The 21,967-nt window shown below is 30.6% G+C and overlaps 1 protein-coding gene across 1 annotated transcript; it reads left to right on the top strand.

Annotated features, from left to right (window-relative positions):
• The first annotated feature begins 15,202 nt into the window (after positions 1–15,202).
• On the top strand, positions 15,203–21,443 carry LOC123301339 (retinol dehydrogenase 11-like). Its single transcript, XM_044884076.1, has 6 exons — positions 15,203–15,220; positions 16,922–17,093; positions 17,816–18,145; positions 20,402–20,691; positions 20,756–20,917; positions 21,390–21,443. Exons 2-6 carry the CDS (start codon positions 16,961–16,963, stop codon positions 21,441–21,443), a joined length of 969 nt encoding a protein of 322 aa, XP_044740011.1. The 5' UTR covers positions 15,203–15,220; positions 16,922–16,960.
• Positions 21,444–21,967: the final 524 nt, after the last annotated feature.

Raw genomic sequence — 21,967 nt, 5'->3', positions numbered from 1 at the left:
CTGGCTGACTCCATGGAGCAATTTGATTATGATCTCGATAATAACCAGACATTTGAAGCATACTACAGGCGCTATGAATCACTGCTTACAACGCAAGCTGAAGGCCTTGATGAACCCACAAAAGTCCATTTGCTTTTGCAAAAGTTTCCCCAAGCACAATATTAAAAGTAGGCTGACTCAATATTGCCTGAAACACCTCAGGATCGTACGCTTTCCGATACTGTAAAGACACTTAAACGTCGTTTTGGCCATAAAGAGACCAAATTCGCCATGCGTCATAAATGTTTCAACCTTCTGAAACACGATGGGGAAGATTTCAGTGAATACGCAGCGCGTATCAACAAGCATGCAGAGAAGTTTGATATTGGCAAATGCACCGCTGACGAGTTCAAAGTTTTACTTTTCGTGAGTGGACTTAAGGCTTCTGAAGATTCAACAATTCTAGAAAGGCTGCTCATAAAACTGGACAAACAACATCTAGAAATCGAAAAGGCAAAAGACGATGATGCACAGAAGCTCATTCACAAGCTAAATCTACAAAATCTCGTAAATGAAGCCGAAAGTATCAATTGTTTGAAAATGGATAAAAGAAAAGTTGGTGGATCAACAGCAGTCGAAGTACAAGCCATTCACCAGCAGAAATTCCCCAGTAAAGTAAAATCTCCAAACTATTCAACACTCCAAGGTACAAAATCTCCGCCATCACCATGTACAGCTTGTGGTGCAAATCACTGGAAGCGCGAATGTCCTTACAGGGAAAAGAACTGCGAAGAATGCTCGCAGAAAGTTTACAAAACCGGGTTTTGTGATATGATGAAATATTTCAAGGCACACTTGAGAGGATACAGATCACAAACTAACCAGGTAACGACCAATGTTAATGTAGTATCAGACCGTAAATTTGTCAGCCCGATTGTCAATGGAGCAACCCCGAAACTTCAATTTGACACTGCGTCTGACATGACCATCATTTCCAAGACTAATTGGACTCTATTGGGACAGCCAACGCTCTCAAATACGTCGCGCCTAGCTCTAGCAAATGCAGCTAGCTCATCGGGCACAACTATCTCGTTGATGGGTGATTTTCACTGTAGTATCAAGCTCAATTGAAGAAGGGGGTTTGCTATGCCACACCACTCGAACTCAATTTATTTAGGATCCCATGGATTAATGTGTTTGATTTATGGAGAATTCCTATTAATGCTGTCTGTAATCAAATCAGCTGCGATAGTGAACTAGCTCAAGATGTTCAGAATCTATTTCCGAAACTTTTCGGTGATGGACTTGGTTGGTTTTAAAAAAAGAAGGTGTCACTTCAACTCAAACCTGGTGTCAAGCCAGTATTCCGAAATGCTCGACCAGTTCCTGAAGCTGCATGCAATGGCATCTCAATCGAACTGGAACGCCTTCAACATCTGGGACTTCAAATACACTTCGCCAACACCAGACCATATCTTCGCAAAGTTTGCCGGAAAAAAGGTTTTCCGTACAATAGACCTGCCTGGTGCCTTTTTCCAAGTTGAAGTCGATGACGCCTCTAAGAAAATCATGACAATAAATACCCACATAGAACTGTTCCAAGTAAATCGTCCACAACAAGGAATCAAGACTGCACCTTGAGAATTTCAAGCGATAGTTGACATGATGCTTAGTGGAATTTCTACATTTGGTTTTTTAGATGGCATGGTTGTAAGGGGCAAAAATGATAATGATCATAAAACACAACTGTTAAAAACACTTGAGAAAATTCAAGAATTTGGATTCAAACTGAATATTAAAAAATGCAGTTTTGGTAAGAAATCTGTAAATTTTTGCGGTCATATCATCGATGATGTGGGTATTAGACCTCAACCTGACAAAATTTGGGAGTTCAAATCAGTCTCTCGACCTGTTGACGCTAAACAGTTGCGTTCCTTCTTGGGATCCATAAATTATAACGGGAAGTTTATTAGATCAATGAAGGAAATAAGATGCCCTTTGGATGAACTGCTTAAAAATGGTATTGTGCGAAAGTATATAGTCCATTTCCGGTTGTCCGCCCGTCCGTCCGTCCGTCTGTGGACACGATAACTCAAAAACGAAAAAGGATATCGAGCTGAAATTATTACAGCGTACTCAGGACGTAAAAAGTAAGGTCAAGTTCGTAAATGAGCATCATAGGTCAATTGGGTCTTGGGTCCGTAGGACCCATCTTGTAAACCGTTAGAGATAGAACAAAAGTAAATGTAAAAAATGTTCCTTATCAAAAATGAAACAACTTTTGTTTGAAACATTTTTCGTAAACATCACTGTTTACCCGTGAGCGCGCCAATTAGGCGGAAATTTTATAATATGTACTATACTTGATTTACAGTTATGTAAGTGTCACATGTTTGCATGTGCAATGTGATAAAGAAATCAACACTGGCTATGCATGGTATTTCAACAATTAACTCAGTCAATTGTTTGTTTTCACTTGTTTTTTTTTTTTTGTTAATTCGGGTGAGAACAACTTTTTAGCAATTAAAAAGAGGGAGGGATGTAATCATCTCGAACGAGACTCATCATATAATTATAATCGAACTTCACTTAAGGTAAGTTCGTTTGATTTTTAATTATATTTCTGAGTCTCGTTTTTCAAAATTACATTGTAGATGTTTAGAGCACACTGTCTAGTATCAAATTGATTTTGATTTTCCAAAAAAATCCAATTAAATAATTAATTTTATAAATATTTTCAGTATTTAATAACAAAATTAGCTTAATAACATCATAATATTTGTATTCTCGTGTTATTTTTAATATTCTTGCTCAGAAAAGAGGGTTTTGACGAATAATTCTTTCCTTGGTTCTATTTCCGTTTGCAAAAAACTAGTGATTTCGTTGACCATCCTGCAGTGCTTTTAATTATATTTACGTCAAAGCCTTTTGATTCCGCAACTGAAGTAGACACGTGTCTCGAGCTATGTTCTGTATATTATTTTATCTATACTTGCTTCCATTAAACACCTTTTTATCCATCTGCTTATGGAATGTGAAGTTGTTTTATGATACGGTTTTTAAAAATTAGTAAATAAGTAGTCTTCATCTCCTCTTAGATTTTTGGTTTTTCTTAGATTTTTGGTATGGCATGTTTATGATGATATTCTTTTAAGATATTAATATGTTACATATTTTTATGAGTGACAATGTTATGTACTCTATGTGTTATAGCCAGGGCCAATAGACAAACAAATTTGAAAGTATGCAAGGGGCAAATAGGTCAATTTCTGATAGATCCCATTTGTCTATTATTCTTTGACAAAATCGATTATCCAATTCTCATCCTGTGTCTATATTAACTTTCCTAGACTGTCTGCCCGCATCGGCATTTTCACGTGACAGAATATAGGATGCTAGAATCCAAAATAATTTTTTCGCACTAATTCCAGATATCTCTAGCCAATTCATTAAGTTCTACGTATTGTTTTCCGCCCATACGATTAATATACGAGATTGCGGTAATATTATCAATCTTAACTAAAATTTCGCAATATTTATACCCCTAGCGAAGCACTTAAACGCTAAAAATGCTGCTATGACTTCTAAATGATTTTTTCTCATTTCACTACAATTGGCGCCCCAACCTGTGAGTAACGATCGGAAAAAATTTATAGTACAAGGTTAAAGGACTTAATCGGGTTTTTTGCTGTAGACATATTACTTAGCCACCAAATAAGTTCTTTTTTCACGCAGATTTGGATCCTCATCTTCTTTTCGAAGTTCTGGTCGTTGAGTATTAAAGCTTTCATTTTTTCCCTTTCTAAACTTTTCGTATAAAGCATACCGTAATCTACACCTGGGCACGCTGCAACTAATGCCACAATAAAACTAGAGCTCTGATACTGCATTCTCCGTTTCGTATTTTGGCCCCTTCGGTTTAACTATTACTAATTTACTATTCACAAATAATGGATTGATCCAAGAATATAGATAAATATTGATAGATCCAACAATGTAAAGCATGCACGGTATAGTATCCAATTATGACGTCACAAATCGAATGTGTTCTATGGGCGAAAAGGCACGGCGCGCCCTTCTTTTGCGTCATAAAATAATGCTCAATGGTTCGTAACATAGCAAGTTTCCGAGGATTTTTCTCATTTTGTGAGAGGGGGGAGGCGACAATGAAACAGTTGAAGTTTTCATTCAGCGAACCATTAAATCATTTACTATTCATCAACCCACTTCCCCTAATTATTCCAAATCATGTTTCTGTTGATCCTCCTAAGGTAAACCGAGGAGGAATCTATTGGGAAGACAGCTCAGGACGCAAGTAGCCTTTTATACCTTGAACGAGAGAGAAAGCCATCTCTCTTTTTCAAATTTTATTAACAAAAAGTAGGTCCTACCTCAAAGGAAGAGTTGGAACAATTAGTGAAAACCTTCATTATGGCATGCAATTAAGCAACCACAACTTCATGCCCGCAGAAATTAAAACTTCTATCTATAATAACAGAAACGGGTTTATACCTGTTTGTTTTTTAAAATTGATGAACCGCGGCTGACAAATGAGGGGGCTAGCGATCAAAATGAACCCCCTCAGTTCAAAGTAAATAGAATTGAAATTTTTAGTTAGTAATTCATTTTTTAAATAAAAATATTAAAATCAAAAAAAATGGCTAAGATTACTTTTAGACAAGTTAATAACGAAATTTGATTTTTCGGAGATATTTAGTCAGACTTCGACCTGAGGGGGTTCATTATGGTGGCTAATTCCCTCAATTGTCTGCGGCGGTTAATGAATTTTAAAAAACAAACAGGCATACAATTTCAAAACTTCAATTGCTTTTACTTTCTATTATTATTTCTTTTTTGTTTTTGTTTCCCTTCCCGCTCCCCCCAGTTTATAACGTTCCGCTTGTGAATGACGTCATCACATACCTGTTTGAATTGCAAATATTAATTTTAATTAATTATGCAAAAATAATAGATATTTATAAATCGTTATCGATATATCCCGAAAGAAAGAAACGGGAGCAATTTATTGATAGCAAAAATGTTAGGAAAAACTATCAACTTACTGAGATATTAGAAAATATAATTTAATATTCTTAATTGCAAATATTTTATTAAATGATAATTTAATAATTGGAGCAATTGTGAAATCTGATGGAGCATTTAGCGAGCAATTTTTTGATATATTATTTAATAAATTTTATTAATATTCCACGCTAACTATATTGTAGTATGTATTTTATAGTGTGAAGTCCGTGTGACTTCAGTCAGTTTTGGTTGATAGAAGCTGTTGTGATATATACGTATATCGTAAAACGAAATAAAGTACATTATCAGGACATTCAAATTGGTATTTGTGTGGAGACATTTAAACGGTTCTTATATTAGTGATAAAATTTGTGGGTTTTTAACTAAAAAAATACCGAGCAAAGCACTGTCATCCAGATATTAATAATTAAGAAAAAACTGTATAATAGACGTGGTCACTTGTGAATCCTAGTCTTTGATTCGAATTTTTTTACTTAATTATTCATTAAATAATACTTAAATAATTATTTAATACCTTATATTTATAAATATTGACCCTATACTAAGGTACGTATAACTAAGTGCTCCATATTCTGCGTCCTCTATTTCAAAAACGGTCCAACGTATAAAAAAAGGTTTCAGTCAAAATTTGTAGACAATTTATCCTCTGCAACTTTTATAGTACATGTTAATACGGTTGAAAGCAAAGACATATTCTCAAAGAACTGATTTGCGCTACCTTTGACATTGAATATGTAACTTTCGAGCCAACGTTTGTAAAAAAATTCAGCTTATTTCGTTACATTTTGGGGCAGAGTACTTTTTTTGACTAAGATGATCGGGTTAGAAAGTGTTTATAGCTATTAGTAGATATTATGTTAATGCTCGGTCGCCCAGGAACTATTAATAACAAGTGAAAACAAACAATTCACTAAGTAAATAGCACAAGAGCCCATAACGGCCAGAAATTCGTTATTTTATAAAAGCTGAAACTTTCTCTGTCTTTGCCCCCAACACAGGCAAGAACGACCATCGACTATAGAATTTGGATTGTGGTTACTTGGGCAGGTAACAGGTAGTAAAGCTGTATAAAATAGTACCTTAGTTTCCTTAAAGTATAAAGTTCAATTTTTTTATATTTTCTTCAGGATAATTTTAGAAATCACGTTATTCATTGCCGGACACTTTTGACGGTTTCAACCCCTTGCCGAACACCCCTAAATTGTAATAAATTATAGCGCAAGGTTAAGGGGTTCACTGGAAGTCTGCATCTTGGTTTTCGGGAATCTAACTCTGTTGATTCTGATTTGAGGAAGAATTTTTGTTTATTGAATAATTTGTTTATTTTCAATTTTACACGAAATTTTACATGTTTATTAAGATCCGAAAAGCGGTGATCGTGAATTTTTACCTCTCTTTTTCGGGTCTAAATCGAAAAATATGGATCCTAGGTAAAAATTGATAAGGATCAAAATTGTAGAAAATTTATCGTGTATAATTGAAAATAAACGAGTAATTCAATAAACAAAAATTCACCCTCAAATTCAAGATGGTGGATGAAGCAATAGGGCTAGAATCCCGAAAACCTAGATGTAGACATCCAGTGAACCCCTCCAACGATTTCCGAAAAATTTCTGTTACTAATTCCGGGTACAATTTAGGGGTGTCCGGCAAGGGGTTGAAACCGTCAAAAGTGTCCGGCAATGAATAACGTAATTTCTAAAATCATCCTGAAGAAAATATAAAAAAATTGAACTTTGTACTTTAAGGAAACTAAGGTACTATTTTATACAGCTTTACTACCTGTTACCTGCCCAAGTAACCACAATCCAAATTCTATAGTCGACGATCGGTCTTACCTGTGTTGGAGACATTTCCCGCTTTTATAAAATAACAAAGGTCTGTCCGTTATGGACTCTTGCTCTAAAATTGCATAATACTCTACTGTATAGAAAGTGTTAAATGTCAGTACTTGCAACAATTTTTTAAAATTAGAATAGTATAAAAAAACAACACAATTATGGCAGCCCATCGGCTGTCATTTATTTAGTCTTCGGAAATTTCAAAAATTTTCAAAAATATAAGTTTTTCGAGAATGTTTTACAAGACTATTTGAAACTACAAATTTTCAACTATCTTTTATAGTTTTGAAGAATAATGGACACAAAAGTTTTGTCCCAATTTGTGGCCTCGCGAATAAACAGTGAACCGAGGGTAAAAAAAAATTTTTCTCATCATCGTGTTCACCTTTCTATAAAAATAGTTAATAAAACTTTCTAAAGCAAAAAAAATTAATCCGATTGACCTAATTTTAAATATAAATAAAAACTTTTGACTGAGTTAATTGTTGAAATACCATGCATAGAAATGTTAGTGCTTGTATATTTTTTTAAATTAGAAGAATTTAAAACACCAACAAAATTATGGTGGTCGCCATTTACATGGTTATCGAAAATTTTCGAAAGTATTTCTAGATTTTTTTTTTTCGTCTTTTAAGAATATTTCAAAAAATTATAAGAAGCTATCTGCAAATTTTCAACTGTCTATCATTTATAGTTTTGGAGAAAATGGACTCCAAAATTTTGTCCTAATTTGCGCCCTCACGAGTAAAGAGTGACGTATAAGACTAATGCTTCAAATAAAAGTTGTTTATTTTTTTATAAGTATCATTTTGTACACTTAAACTTTTGTTTAACGGTTTACAAGATGGGTCCTACAACCTCAAGACCCAATTGGCCTATGCTCATTTACGAACTTAACCTCACTACATCCTTAGAATGCTTTAAAAATTTCAGCCTGTTATTTCTTTTAGTTTTTGAGTTATCGTGTTTACAGACGTAGGCTAACGGGTAAACAGTGAAGTTTACGAAAACATGTTTTAAACAAAAGTTGTTTATTTTTCAGAAGAAACATTTTTTATATTTAAATTTTTGTTTTATCTCTAACGGTTTACAAAACGCAATTGACCTATTTTGCTCATTTAGAAACTCGACCTCACTTTTTATGTCCTGAACACGCTATAAAAATTTCAGGTTGATATGTCTTTTCGTTTTTGAGTTATCAAGTCGACAGACAAAAGGACAGACAACCAAAAATGGACTAATTAGGTGATTTCATGAACAGCTATACCAAAATTTTGAACATATCATCAATATTTCTAAGCGTTACAAATTTGGGACTAAATTTAATACACCTTGATATATATTTCATATATACAGTGTATAAAAATGATCTTGCTGACCTTGCGGACCGGTAAATCTGGTTTCTGGTACACACAAAATGCATTCAAAATTTATTTCTCTAAATGTATGTAAATATAGAGAAATTAGGCAAAAACAAATATTAAAAATTTTTGCATGTTAATCACCTTGGAAAAAATAATTTTGAAGACCTTATCCCCATGAAAAAAAAAAGTTCATATCTACTGAACGAACGCATGATATGATTATTATTAGAAAGTATTTATTTTTTTGATATGTGTAGTTAAACTCTGTTATCTGTTATCATTGTTATTGTTTATTGTTGTATATTTTGTAAGTTATGTGTATTTTGTATCGGGTCTAATTTACTTGTAAGTACCTTTAAATTATTATTATACTCTGTAGATACATGGTTGATCACACTATACGTCTCAGAAGGTTATGACTAAACGGCCTGATTTTAATCTCATTATAACCAGCCACTTAGTTCATTTTTATATCACTTGATAACTTTTGTCTTAAATGATATGGGACATTCATTTTTATTTTTAAATGACGAAAAATTACAAACGATCACGGGAATTTTGAAAACTATTACGTTAACTTTATTTTTAAATTTAAAATTATCGGATAGTTTAATATTCAATTCAAAATTTAAAAAAACCAAATTTTTTTCATCTGTCAAGTGTGATCAACGTTTGTGAAATATTTTGTGCCATATATGGGATAAAAGTTATAGTGAGGTCATCAAAATTTTCTTTCAAGGCTAGATGGAGGGTTATGATTGTAAATTTTAAAATTATTTTCGTAATAGTTAATTTACATGTGTTGTTGAGATAAGCCATAATTTATCTTCTATACATATAAAATGTTTTGTCCTCAATGACTGACGGATCATTGCACAGCCTAAACCGCTTAGAGTAGAAATCTTAAACTTGGAGGGGTGTTCTTTATATAACGTAGGCATCCGATAAGACATCATTTTTCGAAATTCTACCCCTAAGGGGGGTGGAAAAGGGATGTGAATTTTGTATATGAAAAAACCATGTTAATAATTTTATAGACAAATATAGATCAACCTTTGCATATTTGTCATGTTAAATTCATGTGTTTTATAATATTTACGATAATTATGTGTTTTATAATTTTTTTGTAATATTTTTCTCACAAGTGGTAGGTATGTAGTAAATGCTTCTTTATAATTCGCAAGTCTGAAACAATTTATATACAGCTGTATACTAAGTTCTAACCAGCAGAAAAATTCCAGAAAAACCATTAAAGATATTTTTAAAGAAAAAACAGTATAATAGGTTTTCTTACAAAATCAATTATCTTAGAAAGAATATTTAATACAGAACTACTAATAGAGTTACGTTTCTACTAGATATTTACGTTTCTATAAAAAATTTAGTCATAGTTGGCATACTATGCACAAATTAAATAAAAAAATAAATAAAAAAATAAAAAACCCGACTTGTGTCGGGTAAAAAAATAAAAATCAAAAAGAAAAATGGTCCCCGACTTTTAAAGTCGGTATTTAAGCTACTTATTTTTTTTATTTGACACTTTGAAGCAAGGATTTCAAATACCTATTCAATGATACCGCATTTTCCATCCAGCCATTTGGATGATACGAGGTAATATAAAATTTACAAACAAGTATACTTATATTCAAGCTTTCCTTGCGTGGCAGTCGAGTAAAACATGTAATTAATATATATTTTGGTAGTCTTTTTTTAATTGATACCATTATCCATAAGTTTGGTTAATCTTTTTTTATTACTATTTCGCGCAGAAAATCCGCTATTTTTTTCAAACACTTATCTAAGGATACTTTGGATTTTAAGAAAAATATAACGATACCTTAACTATCGAAACCAATCGAGCCGTTTGGAAGGTACGAGGTTATAAAGAAATTAACAAACAAACAAATAAACATAAAATATACGCGCGAAAAACATAAGCGCGCACTTCTTTGCAGTCGGGTAAAAACTAGTATTGAAAGTTAATTATGATTTGTTTAAAAGGATTATTAATTAACATATAATGAATAATAATGAATAGATATGAAAGTACATGAATGTAATGAATATAAATAAATATAAATTTGAAAGAAAAGCAAAATATTTCTTTTGTTAACAAGTTTTGTAAAACAAGTTTTTATAGTTATCTAAATATTTGCTAATAACTGCTAATAGGCTAGTCAAATTTTACATTAACAAGTCAAAACAAATAATTGACTAAGCTAATTGTTGAAATACCATGTATAGACAATGTTGATTACTCACATTACATATACATACATGTCACACATACTTAACTAATAATAGCTGATAAATCCATATAATACATACTATTATCCATATAATACGCCTAATTTGCACAATAAAATGTCACACGCATATAACTGATATACCCATATGAAACTACCTACAATTTGCACATAATATGCGCCCTCACGGGTAAACAGTGATGTGACGAAAAAATGTTTGAAACAAAAGTTGTTTAATTTTTGATAAGGAACATTTTTTACATTTAAACTTTTATTCTATCTCTAACGGTTTACAAGATAGGTCCTACGGACCCAAGACCCAATTGACCTATGTTGCTCATTTACGAACTTGACCTCACTTTTTACGTACGCTGTAAAAATTTCTTGATATATCTTTTCGTTTTTGAGTTATCGTGTTGGCAGACAGACGGACAGACCAACGGAAATGGACTAATTAGGTGATTCTATGAAAATCTATACCAAAATTTTGTTCCTGGTATCAATATTTTTAAGCGTTACAAACTTAGGACTAAACTTAGTATACCTTGCACATTACATATATACATATATGCATGGTATAAAAATCGTTAAAATCGCAAGTAAACGGCTAGTTCTGATTTTTTTATATGTTGTTAGGACCACTACCAGTAGTATATATCCAAGTTTGCAACTTCGAAAGACCTCTGCTAACTTCGCAGAACTCGAAAAACCTCGAAATTATTGCCCTTTTTTTAGTTTCCTCAATTTAGAAAATATTTTCTTTAAGTTTTTAAAATAAAATAAAATTGCTACAATTTGAAATCAGAACCAGCTCTGTAGGTTCAATACTTACTGAGAAACAGCTCTGCAAAAATCCTTTCAAACTACCTTTAAACCATTGTGAGAACTAAACATATATTAAAACTAATTACATTTGGTATAACAACTTTGCCTATAATTTCAACCATAAAATGAGTATTTTCTCGGATATTAGAGTAGAAAATAGACCAAGTATTAAAGTTTCACTTGTTTCAAAAAAATTGCCAATTTTTACAGAGCTGTGTCTTGGTAAATATTGAATCTACAGAGCTGGTTCTGATTTCAAATTGAAGCAATTTTTTTCTTTTTTAAAAACTTTTCTAAAACAACGCATAGTTTTGGACTTATATTCAGAAAACTAAAAAAAGGGCAAAAATTTCGAGATTTTTCGAATTCTGTGAAGTTAGCATAGGTCTTTCGAAGCTGCAAACTTGGATATATGCTACTAGTAGTGGTCCTAACAACATATAAAAAAATCAGAAGAGCCGTTTTCTTGCGATTCTAACGTTTGATATGACTGGTCTATAATAATTATGTAACTATTAGCAATTTTGATTATTTAATTTTATTAATTATTTTTTTATTGAATAAAAGACTGTTGAACATTTGGGGACTGTTAGGGACCCAATAATTATTAAAAAGTAAGGTACTACCCTACTCTTTACTTTTCATATAGACTAGCCGAGTATAGTTTATGGTAACTAAAAATTTATCATTTTTATTTATATTAATTGATCTCATCGAACAATTTAATTTGTAATAAATAGACTAATATTTAGCCTTGTCAACAAGTTCAAATTGTTGAATTATAGAAATACTGGTCGTAAAAATAGGTGTGATAGCTAGTTGGATTTGTAATGATGTCTTGGAAAATGGGCTAGAAGCGTTTTTAGTACATAGTACAAAAATTGCAAAAGTAACAAACAATCAAAGGTGAAAAAACGGTATTTTGTTTTTTGCTATCTATTATTTATAATTTTAATTTAACGCTGAAAATAGATCTTTTTGCGTCTTTTTAAGATTATTCTAATATTGTTCAAAACGAGTATCTCACACTAAATAATTTTTTTAAGGTTTTATTATATTAATTTAATAATTTGAAAAACTTATGGTTTATTCTGAACATTCTTGCAAGAATTTATTGTATTTGGAAATTTATCTTAAAATTAATTTTTCAACAAGTTAGAAAATTGTTTATTCAGAAAACTGGATTTTTCGTTTTCATTGTATATACTAAATGAATGCTTAAATAATTGGCGTAAAATTTTTTGGCTTTGTGGAGCTCTGCTTATATATATACTTAACAAGATTACATCAAAAGAGTTTTACAAATTTTAATACTTTGTCTATAATTTTTTATTTAAGTGCTCGACTTATCATTTTTTATGTAACATTGGCTGATAAGTCCCCGGTCTGACACATAGATGGCGTCGCTAGTATTAAATGCATATTATTTTTATATAATAGGTTGGCTGATAAGTCCCCGGTCTGACACATAGATGGCGTCGCTAGTATTAAATGCATATTATTTTTATATAGTACCAACCTTCAAATGATTCGTGTCAAAATTTGACGTCTGTAAGTCAATTAGTTTGTGAGATAGAGCGTCTTTTGTGAAGCAACTTTTGTTATTGTGAAAAAAATGGAAAAAAAGGAATTTCGTGTTTTGATAAAATACTGTTTTCTGAAGGGAAAAAATACAGTGGAAGCAAAAACTTGGCTTGATAATGAGTTTCCGGACTCTGTATTTTTTCCCTTCAGAAAACAGTATTTTATCAAAACACGAAATTCCATTTTTTCCATTTTTTTCACAATAACAAAAGTTGCTTCACAAAAGACGCTCTATCTCACAAACTAATTGACTTACAGACGTCAAATTTTGACACGAATCATTTGAAGGTTGGTACTATATAAAAATAATATGCATTTAATACTAGCGACGCCATCTATGTGTCAGACCGGGGACTTATCAGCCAACCTATTATTTTTAACTTTATTTTTATTTTTATTTTTTTACAATGTACACTTAATATGGTGTTATTTAAGTGGGCTACATATGGAAAACTTTTTATACCATACATATATGTAATATGCAAGGTATACTAAGTTTAATCCCAAGTTTGTAACGCTTAAAAATATTGATGCTAAGCAAAAAATTTTGGTAGAGGTGTTCATAAAATCCCCTAATTAGTCCATTTCCGGTTGCTTGTCTGTCTGTCTGTCGTCTGTCGTCTGTCGTCTGTCGTCTGTCGTCTGTCGTCTGTCGTCTGTCGTCTATCCTCTGTCGTCTGTCGTCTGTCCGTCTATCATCACGATTACTCAAAAACGAAAAGAGATATCAAGCTGAAATTATAGCGTGCTTAGGAAGTAAAAAGTGAGGTCAAGTTCGTAAATGAACAACATTCGTCAATTAGGTCTTGGGTCCGTAAGACCCAGCTTGTAAACCGCTAGAGATAGAACAAAAGTTTAAATGTAAAAAATATTCCTTATAAAAAAATAATCAACTTTTGTTTGAAACATTTTTTCGTTTCAAAGTGTATAGTATGTAATTATGGGAATATCAGTTCTTATGTGTGACATCAATGTATGGGTAATGTGATGGAGTCATCAACACTGTCTATGCATGGTATTTCAACAATTAAATCAGTCAATTGTTTGTTTTCACTTGTTTATTATAAGCTTTACGGAAAAAAAGTTATTCCTTATAATAATCTCTGCTTTCGAAAATATTAACATTCAGCTTGGTTGCTGGTTAGGTGTTAGTATTTTAATGAAATTATTAGAACCATAAATAAATTCCGTGCATGCTCGTTACAATAGTATCTTCATTTTCCTTATAATTGTATATTTTGTATGAATCACATAGACTAAAAAAAAATTCGTAAGTTCGAAGATTTTACTTATCATAACAATTTCATATGAAAATATTTTCTTGTTTTCATACTTTTAAGAGCAAGATTTTTTAAAAGAGTCGGGGTTTTAGTTTTCGAACTTTATTTTATTTATATTTTGCTCAGATGTTTTTCGAATTTCAAAATTTATAATGCTTGTTTTGTCAATATTTAGCAGCCATTTGTTTGCTGTGAACAAAGTTAATAATTACTCAAGTAATAACATATTCTGAGCTAGTGCATCATGTGTATGTTGGCTTATGTTTAGGACTCTTAGGTCATCTATCTATATCTATAAAATGCTTTGTCCTGAATGACTGACGGATCATTGTACAGCCAGAACCATTGATCGCTCACCGACTTGAAACTTGGAAAGTGTGTTCTCTGTATGACGTAGGTATCCGATAAGAAAGGATTTTTCAAAATTCACCCCCTAAGTGAGTAAAAAGGGGGTTCGAATTTTGTATATGGAAAACCCATGTTAATAATTTTATAAACAAATATAGATCTTGTCTAGATTACTAGACAAGATATTTGTCAATATTTAGTTTACGAATGTGTGTAACATATTATATCAAAATTAGTCGAATAGACCACGATGTAAATATCGTGTGCATAATTAAATGTAAACAACAACAATAAGTAATAATAATAAATAAGTGGATAAACAAATTTAAAAAAAATTCATTGAGTTGAAAAAATTGCATTCGTGTCTAGAACTAGAATAGCCTAATTGGTAGGGCGCTTGAGATGAATCCAAGAAGTCCGGGTTCGAGTCCCGGTTCGAGTGTATTTTTTTCAATTCTCTTTAATCAACGTATGCATGTTTGTCATGTTACTATAGTTTTTTTTCTTTAAATTCATGTAGCTTTTTTTATATTTACAGAGAATTTTAATTTTTCTACTCTCAAGCCGTATGTTTGTAATCATTATTTATAAACTCAAAGTCTGAAACTTTATTTTATCGATGTACGAAATATTTGAAACGATGATTATACTGCTATATATTTAAGGTTTTTTTTTTTTTTTTTTTTTTTTTTTTTAAATCATTGAAGGTATAAATTTGAATTATTTTTAAAGGAAAAATAGTATAATATATTTATAACAAAAATCAACATCTTAGAAAGAATATTTAATACAGAACTACTAATAGAATAACGTTTCTATAAAATGTCTATTAAATTTTTTTCTCCTCTCATGAGCACACTATGTTCCTATTTTTATTCTAAGTGTTGAAATTGGAATTCAATTTATGTTCATAAAAATAAATAAACACGAATCAAAAATAAAAATAAAAATCAATCACTCCAGTTTTTAATCCAGAGACGGAAACTGTATAAGGTCGATCTTTACCCATCTGATAACCCGATGAGACATATTTTTTATAACGAAAAGTGTTCATGGCTATTTTTAATGAAATAAATTTTAACGTATTTTTTCCACGAAGGGTGTAAGCCTATACCATTATTTTTTGTAACTAAATTATCTTTTTTCTGATATTAATTTGGATTGGTTAACAGATCGATGTAGTTACCTATATTGGCTTACACCTGTTCATTTGAAGTCAACAGATCTACAACGGTCTGTTAACCAATCCAAATTGATATCAGAAAAAAGATAATTTAATTAAGAAAATGATGGTATTAGCAAGCGTTCATGGAAAAAATTGATTAAAATTAATTAAAAATAACCAAAAAAAAGTCAAAAGTTAATTAAAAATTTTATTGTCTCATCTAATTATCTAATGGGTGAAGATCAAAAAAACACCGTCTCTTGTATTGAAGGTATTTTTTAAAATTTATTCAGTGAGGGGTTCTAAATATAGTTGAAACTTTGCATGAAACTTTATCAATATTGAAGTTGCAAAAAATGATATATGAGCTCATAGTTCAAAAGAAAAGTTTACTGTATTAATTACTATTTTCAAAAAATTCTTTGTTCAAGCGGCTAAAATAGGAGGTGAAAGTTTATATGAAACTTTGTCATTTTTTAAGGCAGGATTGTACAAATTGATATATGTGCTCATATTTTGAGAAAGAAGTATACTGTATCACACTTTTATTTCATTTTTCAAAGGAGCACAGCGAAATACATCACCGTATGCCGCCTTATTTTCCAACGGAGTGTCAGCTTCAAAGCTGACATTGTGTATGTTGCAGTGTGTATGTTCATTCATTGAGTTGAAAAAATTGCATTCGTGTCTAGAACTCGAATAGCCTAATTGGTAGGGCGCTTGACATGAATCCAAGAAGTTCGAGTCCTGGTTCGAGTGTATTTTTTTTTCAATTCTCTTTAATTAAGATTACTAGACAAGATATTTGTCAATATTTAGTTTACGCCTTGTATGTAACATATTATATCAAAATATAGTCGAATAGACCATGATGTAAATATCGTGTGCATAATTAAATGTAAACAACAACAATAAGTAATATATAATAAGTCTTGAAAATTGTTTCTCTAAATAAATCAACGATTCATTAAATGAATCATTTATGGAATACATTGAAATGAATCATTATCACGAGCGAAGCCGTGGGCAAAAGCTAGTCTGCAAATAAAATGATGTCGGAATGCTCCAAAAAATGGGGAATATCGTTCACGTATATAAGAATACATTTTTATATGCATGTTCGAAATCTATATACTCGGATACGTTTAACCCCAAAATTTGAGGAGGGAGAATAGAAGTTAAAATCCTAATTAATTATATACATTCACTATTTATTCAATCAATAAAAATTATTTTGTTTTAGCTTCCTATTCGATTAATCGTTGTTTGGATACATTGCACAATGATCGCTTTTGGATTAATACTAATTGTTCTAATTGTTGTTGTGAAAATATACAATATGGTAACTAAAGGACGATGCACAAGTAAAGCAAAACTAAATGGAAAAACTGTTCTTATTACCGGTGCTAATGGAGGTAAGTAATTTTACACACTTAACTTATTTCAAAACTGCCTTTCAATATTTCCAAAGTGCTCAAAAATCATTAATCATTGATAGACAAAGCGTACCTACTGCTCAAAAAAGTAGTTAATTTACAAAATAATTCGTTACAGGATAAACTAAGCAGGAAAGGGCCAATAAAGGGGTTACAAATGTTGGGAAAAAAATCCAACAGCTGAGTGTTTGCCGGTAAAGAAGGGTGGCAGTTTAAAGGAGTGGTAAACGGTTTTTTGCGATTTTCGGCGTAAATACTGTATTATCAAAAAAAGTTAAACATAATAGTTCTATACAGTAAAAAAATCTAGAATTTATATTTCTACACCTTTTAACATTACCTCAAAATTTTCGAGTCCAACGCAAAAAACCATTTTTTTTGGATTTTAATTTTGTATTCCGCGAAAAAAATGCAATCGTTATGTAATTTGGTACAATTGAATCTATTTCAATTCCTAATAATACCTTCTATTTTTTTGTTTTTTCAGTTCAGTAGTTTCTGAGAAATTAAAAAAGACCTCTTTTTAAAGTCACTGAAAAATTTTTTTTTTTAACGATAGGCAATTTCTGTGCAGGTCATTTTCTTTGTAAAGACATCAAAATTCATATAACTTGATTTTATAATATGATTTTTTTTCTGCAAAAATTATTTATTTACAAATTACCAAAATTTTATTTCACTTCTTCCAAATATGCGTGCAGGTATTGGAAAAGAAACTGCAATCGATTTGGCGGCTAGAGGAGCAAGAGTTATCCTTGGATGTAGAAACTTAAAATCAGCTGAAGATACGAAACAAGAAATTATTTCAAAAACTGGAAATACAAATATTGTGATCTATCCAATAGATTTTGAATCATTAACGTCTGTACGAAAATTTTCAAAACTAATTCATGAAAAGGAAAATCGTTTGGATGTTCTAATAAATAATGCTGGAGCTGTTGGATTGGGAAATAAAACTACTGAGGATGGTTTACATATTCTCATGCAAGTAAATCATTTTGGACCATTTTTATTAACAAATTTACTTTTGGGTATGTTCTTGATTTAAATATTACAATTTAAAAAAAAAAGAAGGCGAACTAATAAAAGGCAATTAAATATTGAAAAAGATGATAATCTCCTAAGCACTGCCAATGGTTGATTAAATACAATATTTAAAGAGAGGTATTTGACATCAATGTTGATAATTTGGACACACACGTTTAAAAATGTTTTTAAGTAACTTATCTACGTGCTTTTCTAATTTCTTACTCTTACGTACTTCTCTAATTAATTAGACCAATCAAAATCCTGTTGAAATAGAAACCTTAAGAAATGGGATCTTTGTAAATTTTATTGCCCTTTTTTATACATTGAGCACCACACTCTTGAATTGTTGCTGCTCACAGAGATGTTTCTTGCGACAAGATTATCTGAAAAGAAAAATCAGTTTCATTTACACTTTCCATTTTTGTATTGTAACACGATGTTGTTTCTTTATATCTTGCGAAAAATTGGGATTTTTAACCAAATTTTTTTTTGACAAAAATGGAAAGATAAGTTTTATGACAAAACTGTTTTTATTTTTTCATGATAATTTTAAAGTTATAGACAGTTTTAAAAGAACTTTTCAAAAGAGAAACGAAATCGCCCGATAAAAAAATGTTCGCAAAACATCGTTGTGACGTAATAATGTTAATTGAATAGTGTACACTTAATACAATTATTAATTAACATTATGACTTGTGCCGTAATAATGTTAATTGAATAGTATACACTTAATACAATTATTAATTAACATTATGACGTTACACGATCTTTAATGAATATTTTTTTTGTCGTGCATTTTCGTTTCTGTTTTGAAAAGTTCTTTTAAAACTGTCTGTAACTTTAAAATTATCATGAAAAAATAAAAACAGTTTTGCTATAAAACTTATACAGGGCGTTCTGTTATTAACTGCAGATCGTGGGCCTACAGAATAAGCTCATAAAGACGAAGGAAAAAATTATTTACCAATTTTGGATCTGAGCCCTAATTTGGGCGCTACAGGTATGACAAAAATTGATAAATTGGTAAATTTACTGACTATCATTCGATAACCAGTAGCCAATGATAATCAGTAGACATTAGTAAATTTCATTTAATAATATTCAAATAAAGAAGGGATATGAACTGATTTCAATTGCATTATATTATTTTGAAAAAAACATTTAAAAAAAACGATTATATTATTTCAATGGTTTGGTCAAATCCCACTTTTTTTTATTATTATATTTTTGCAAGAAAATATTACCTTATTATTAGTAAAAAACAAATTACGTCACAAAAGGAGTGTTTTTAATATAATGTAAACAAACAAAATACACCTTTTGTGACGTAATTTGTTTTTTACTGATTGCGTTTTAAGTTTTAATAATTTTGTTTGTTTTAGTTAAATTAAAAACACTTTTACTGTGACGTAATTTGTTTTTTACTAATAATATAATTTTTCTTGCAAAAATATAATGATAAAAAAAAAGTGGGATTTGACCAAACCAATGAAATAATTTTTTTAATGTTTTTTTCAAAAAAATATAATTCAATTGAAATCAGTTCGTATCCCTTCTTTAGTTGAATATTACTAACTGAAAATTACTAATATCTACTGATTATCATTGGCTGCTGGTTATCGAATGATAGTCAGTGAATTTACCAGTTTATCAATTTTTATCATACCTGTAGCGCCCAAATTAGGGCTCAGATCCAAAATTGGTATATAACTTTTTCCTTCGTCTTTATGAGCTTATTCTGTAGGCCCACGATCTGCAGTTAATAACAGAACGCTCTGTATATAATCTTCCCATTTTTGTCAATAAAAGAAAAATTTTTTTTTTTTTTCAAAATCCCAATTCTGTAAAATGTTTCAAATCACCTAAGAGTCCTAAGTGATTTGTTGAGGTTTATATTTTCAATACTAAATTAAATAAAAGCAAAATTTACATTATTCTTATTATGAATCGATGAGTTTAAAATTAGCAAAAAAGTGAGAGGTTTTGTGGGAACCTCGCAGGAATGTTACTTTCTATTTTCCGTGATTACAATTGTAGTGTGACTTTTGAAAACTAAAACTACTGGTAATCCATATTGGTTTAGTTTCAACATTCCCGATTTCATTTCAAAATGTATCAGTTCCATTTTGGAATGCAAACTTACCCTTGACATAGCCCCTTCATGTGTGCACTACTCGTATTTTTAGGATATTTTCTTTTGTTTTCCCTTAAACTACACAATAAAGTATGCAGATTAATAAAATTTGAATGCTTTTTAGATTTGTTAAAGAAATCTGCACCCAGTAGAATAGTGACGGTTTCTTCATTGGGACATATATTTTCATCATTAGATCCAGATAATTTAAATAAACCTAGATCTGATGAACTAAAATATTTTAATTCCAAATTATGTAACATCTTAATGAGCAACGAATTAGCAAGAAAATTAGAGGGAACAAATGTGACATCAAATAGTTTACATCCTGGTGTAGTTCACACGGAAATAATGAAACATTTACCGTGGTACAAGAGGCTTCCAGTGTCGTTTATATACTGGTTTTTCTTTAAGGTTGGTCATTTTCAAATGCAAGAAATAATTAATTCTGTTTAAAAATTTGTTATTTTGTCTGTAGAATGCTAAAGAAGGTGCTGAAACCACAATTCATTGTGCAGTATGTGAAAAAGTAGATGGAATTTCAGGAAAATATTTTCAAGATTGTAAAGAATATTGGACATTACCTATCACCTCTAATAGAGAACTAAGTGTGAAAGTTTGGAATAAAAGTATGGAATTAGTAAAATTACAAAAAAATGAAATTCATTATTAAGAATGTAAATTTCAATAAAATAGTCAGAAAAAAAAACTAATTAATTTATATCTTACAGTTAAAGTAATCCTTAAAATTTCATATCACTTATTACAACAGAGAATCAGTTTTTTAAGTCAAATACATTCTTGTAAAATACTCCGCGCATAAAGATACGAATAACGTCCATAGCAAAAATTTTGCTAAAACAGTCGCACAATATATAATGCGCAGCAAATTGGCCTACAAGAACAAAAGAAGTTCTCAAATTGTAATAATGGAGATAAATTTCAATTCGATGACAGAGGAATTACTAGTCGAAATAATATCGGATTTGAGCGTCGTAAATAAAGAATTCCAAAATGAATTTTTGTTTATTAAATTTCGACAATATTAAGAATTTCGTCAATACCTGCCTCAAAATCGTCGATTAAATGAATCTGTTAATAATTCTTGACAGATTATCGGTGGATTTTGGAATCTGTTTAAGATTATCGGTGGATTTTATTTGTAATAGAATAGTTTTATTATTCGTTGTATTCTTTACTAGCTTGAAATCCACCCGCTTCATTGGGCTTAAAACTAAAAACCACCGCTTTTTTAGCATCCACCTCTCTTGATCCTACTTATTCCCCTTCCATAACACTCGAAGGGATTGTTTAACACAGCTAAAAAATATGCACAGTTTTCAATTTTTTAAAGTGTAAAATAGTCATAATTCATTGAGCATATCAGAAAAGATAGCTATGAATTTTAATTAAATTCATTTATTATATTAAATTTTTACAGAAATCTTTAATTTATGATCATAGATGGAGCAGTAAAATGTCAGATTAAATTAATTTTTTTTTTTTTGAATATATCTTTGTAAATTATAGATCATGTGTTATTTTGATGTACGAGCTTTTTTTGGTAATAATACAAAAAATTTATTTTAAATTATATTCTCTTCATCATATTTGTCTTCAAACCCAATCCTATCATTTTCTTCTTCAATTTTTTAAATTTCTTCTGCTTCTGAGCCATTTTCCATCTATG

The sequence above is a fragment of the Chrysoperla carnea genome, chromosome 5, assembly GCF_905475395.1.
Source record: "Chrysoperla carnea chromosome 5, inChrCarn1.1, whole genome shotgun sequence".
Classification (NCBI taxonomy): domain Eukaryota; kingdom Metazoa; phylum Arthropoda; class Insecta; order Neuroptera; family Chrysopidae; genus Chrysoperla; species Chrysoperla carnea.
Note: the sequence above shows the minus strand (reverse complement) of the source record. Positions and strands in the feature narration are given on the sequence as shown.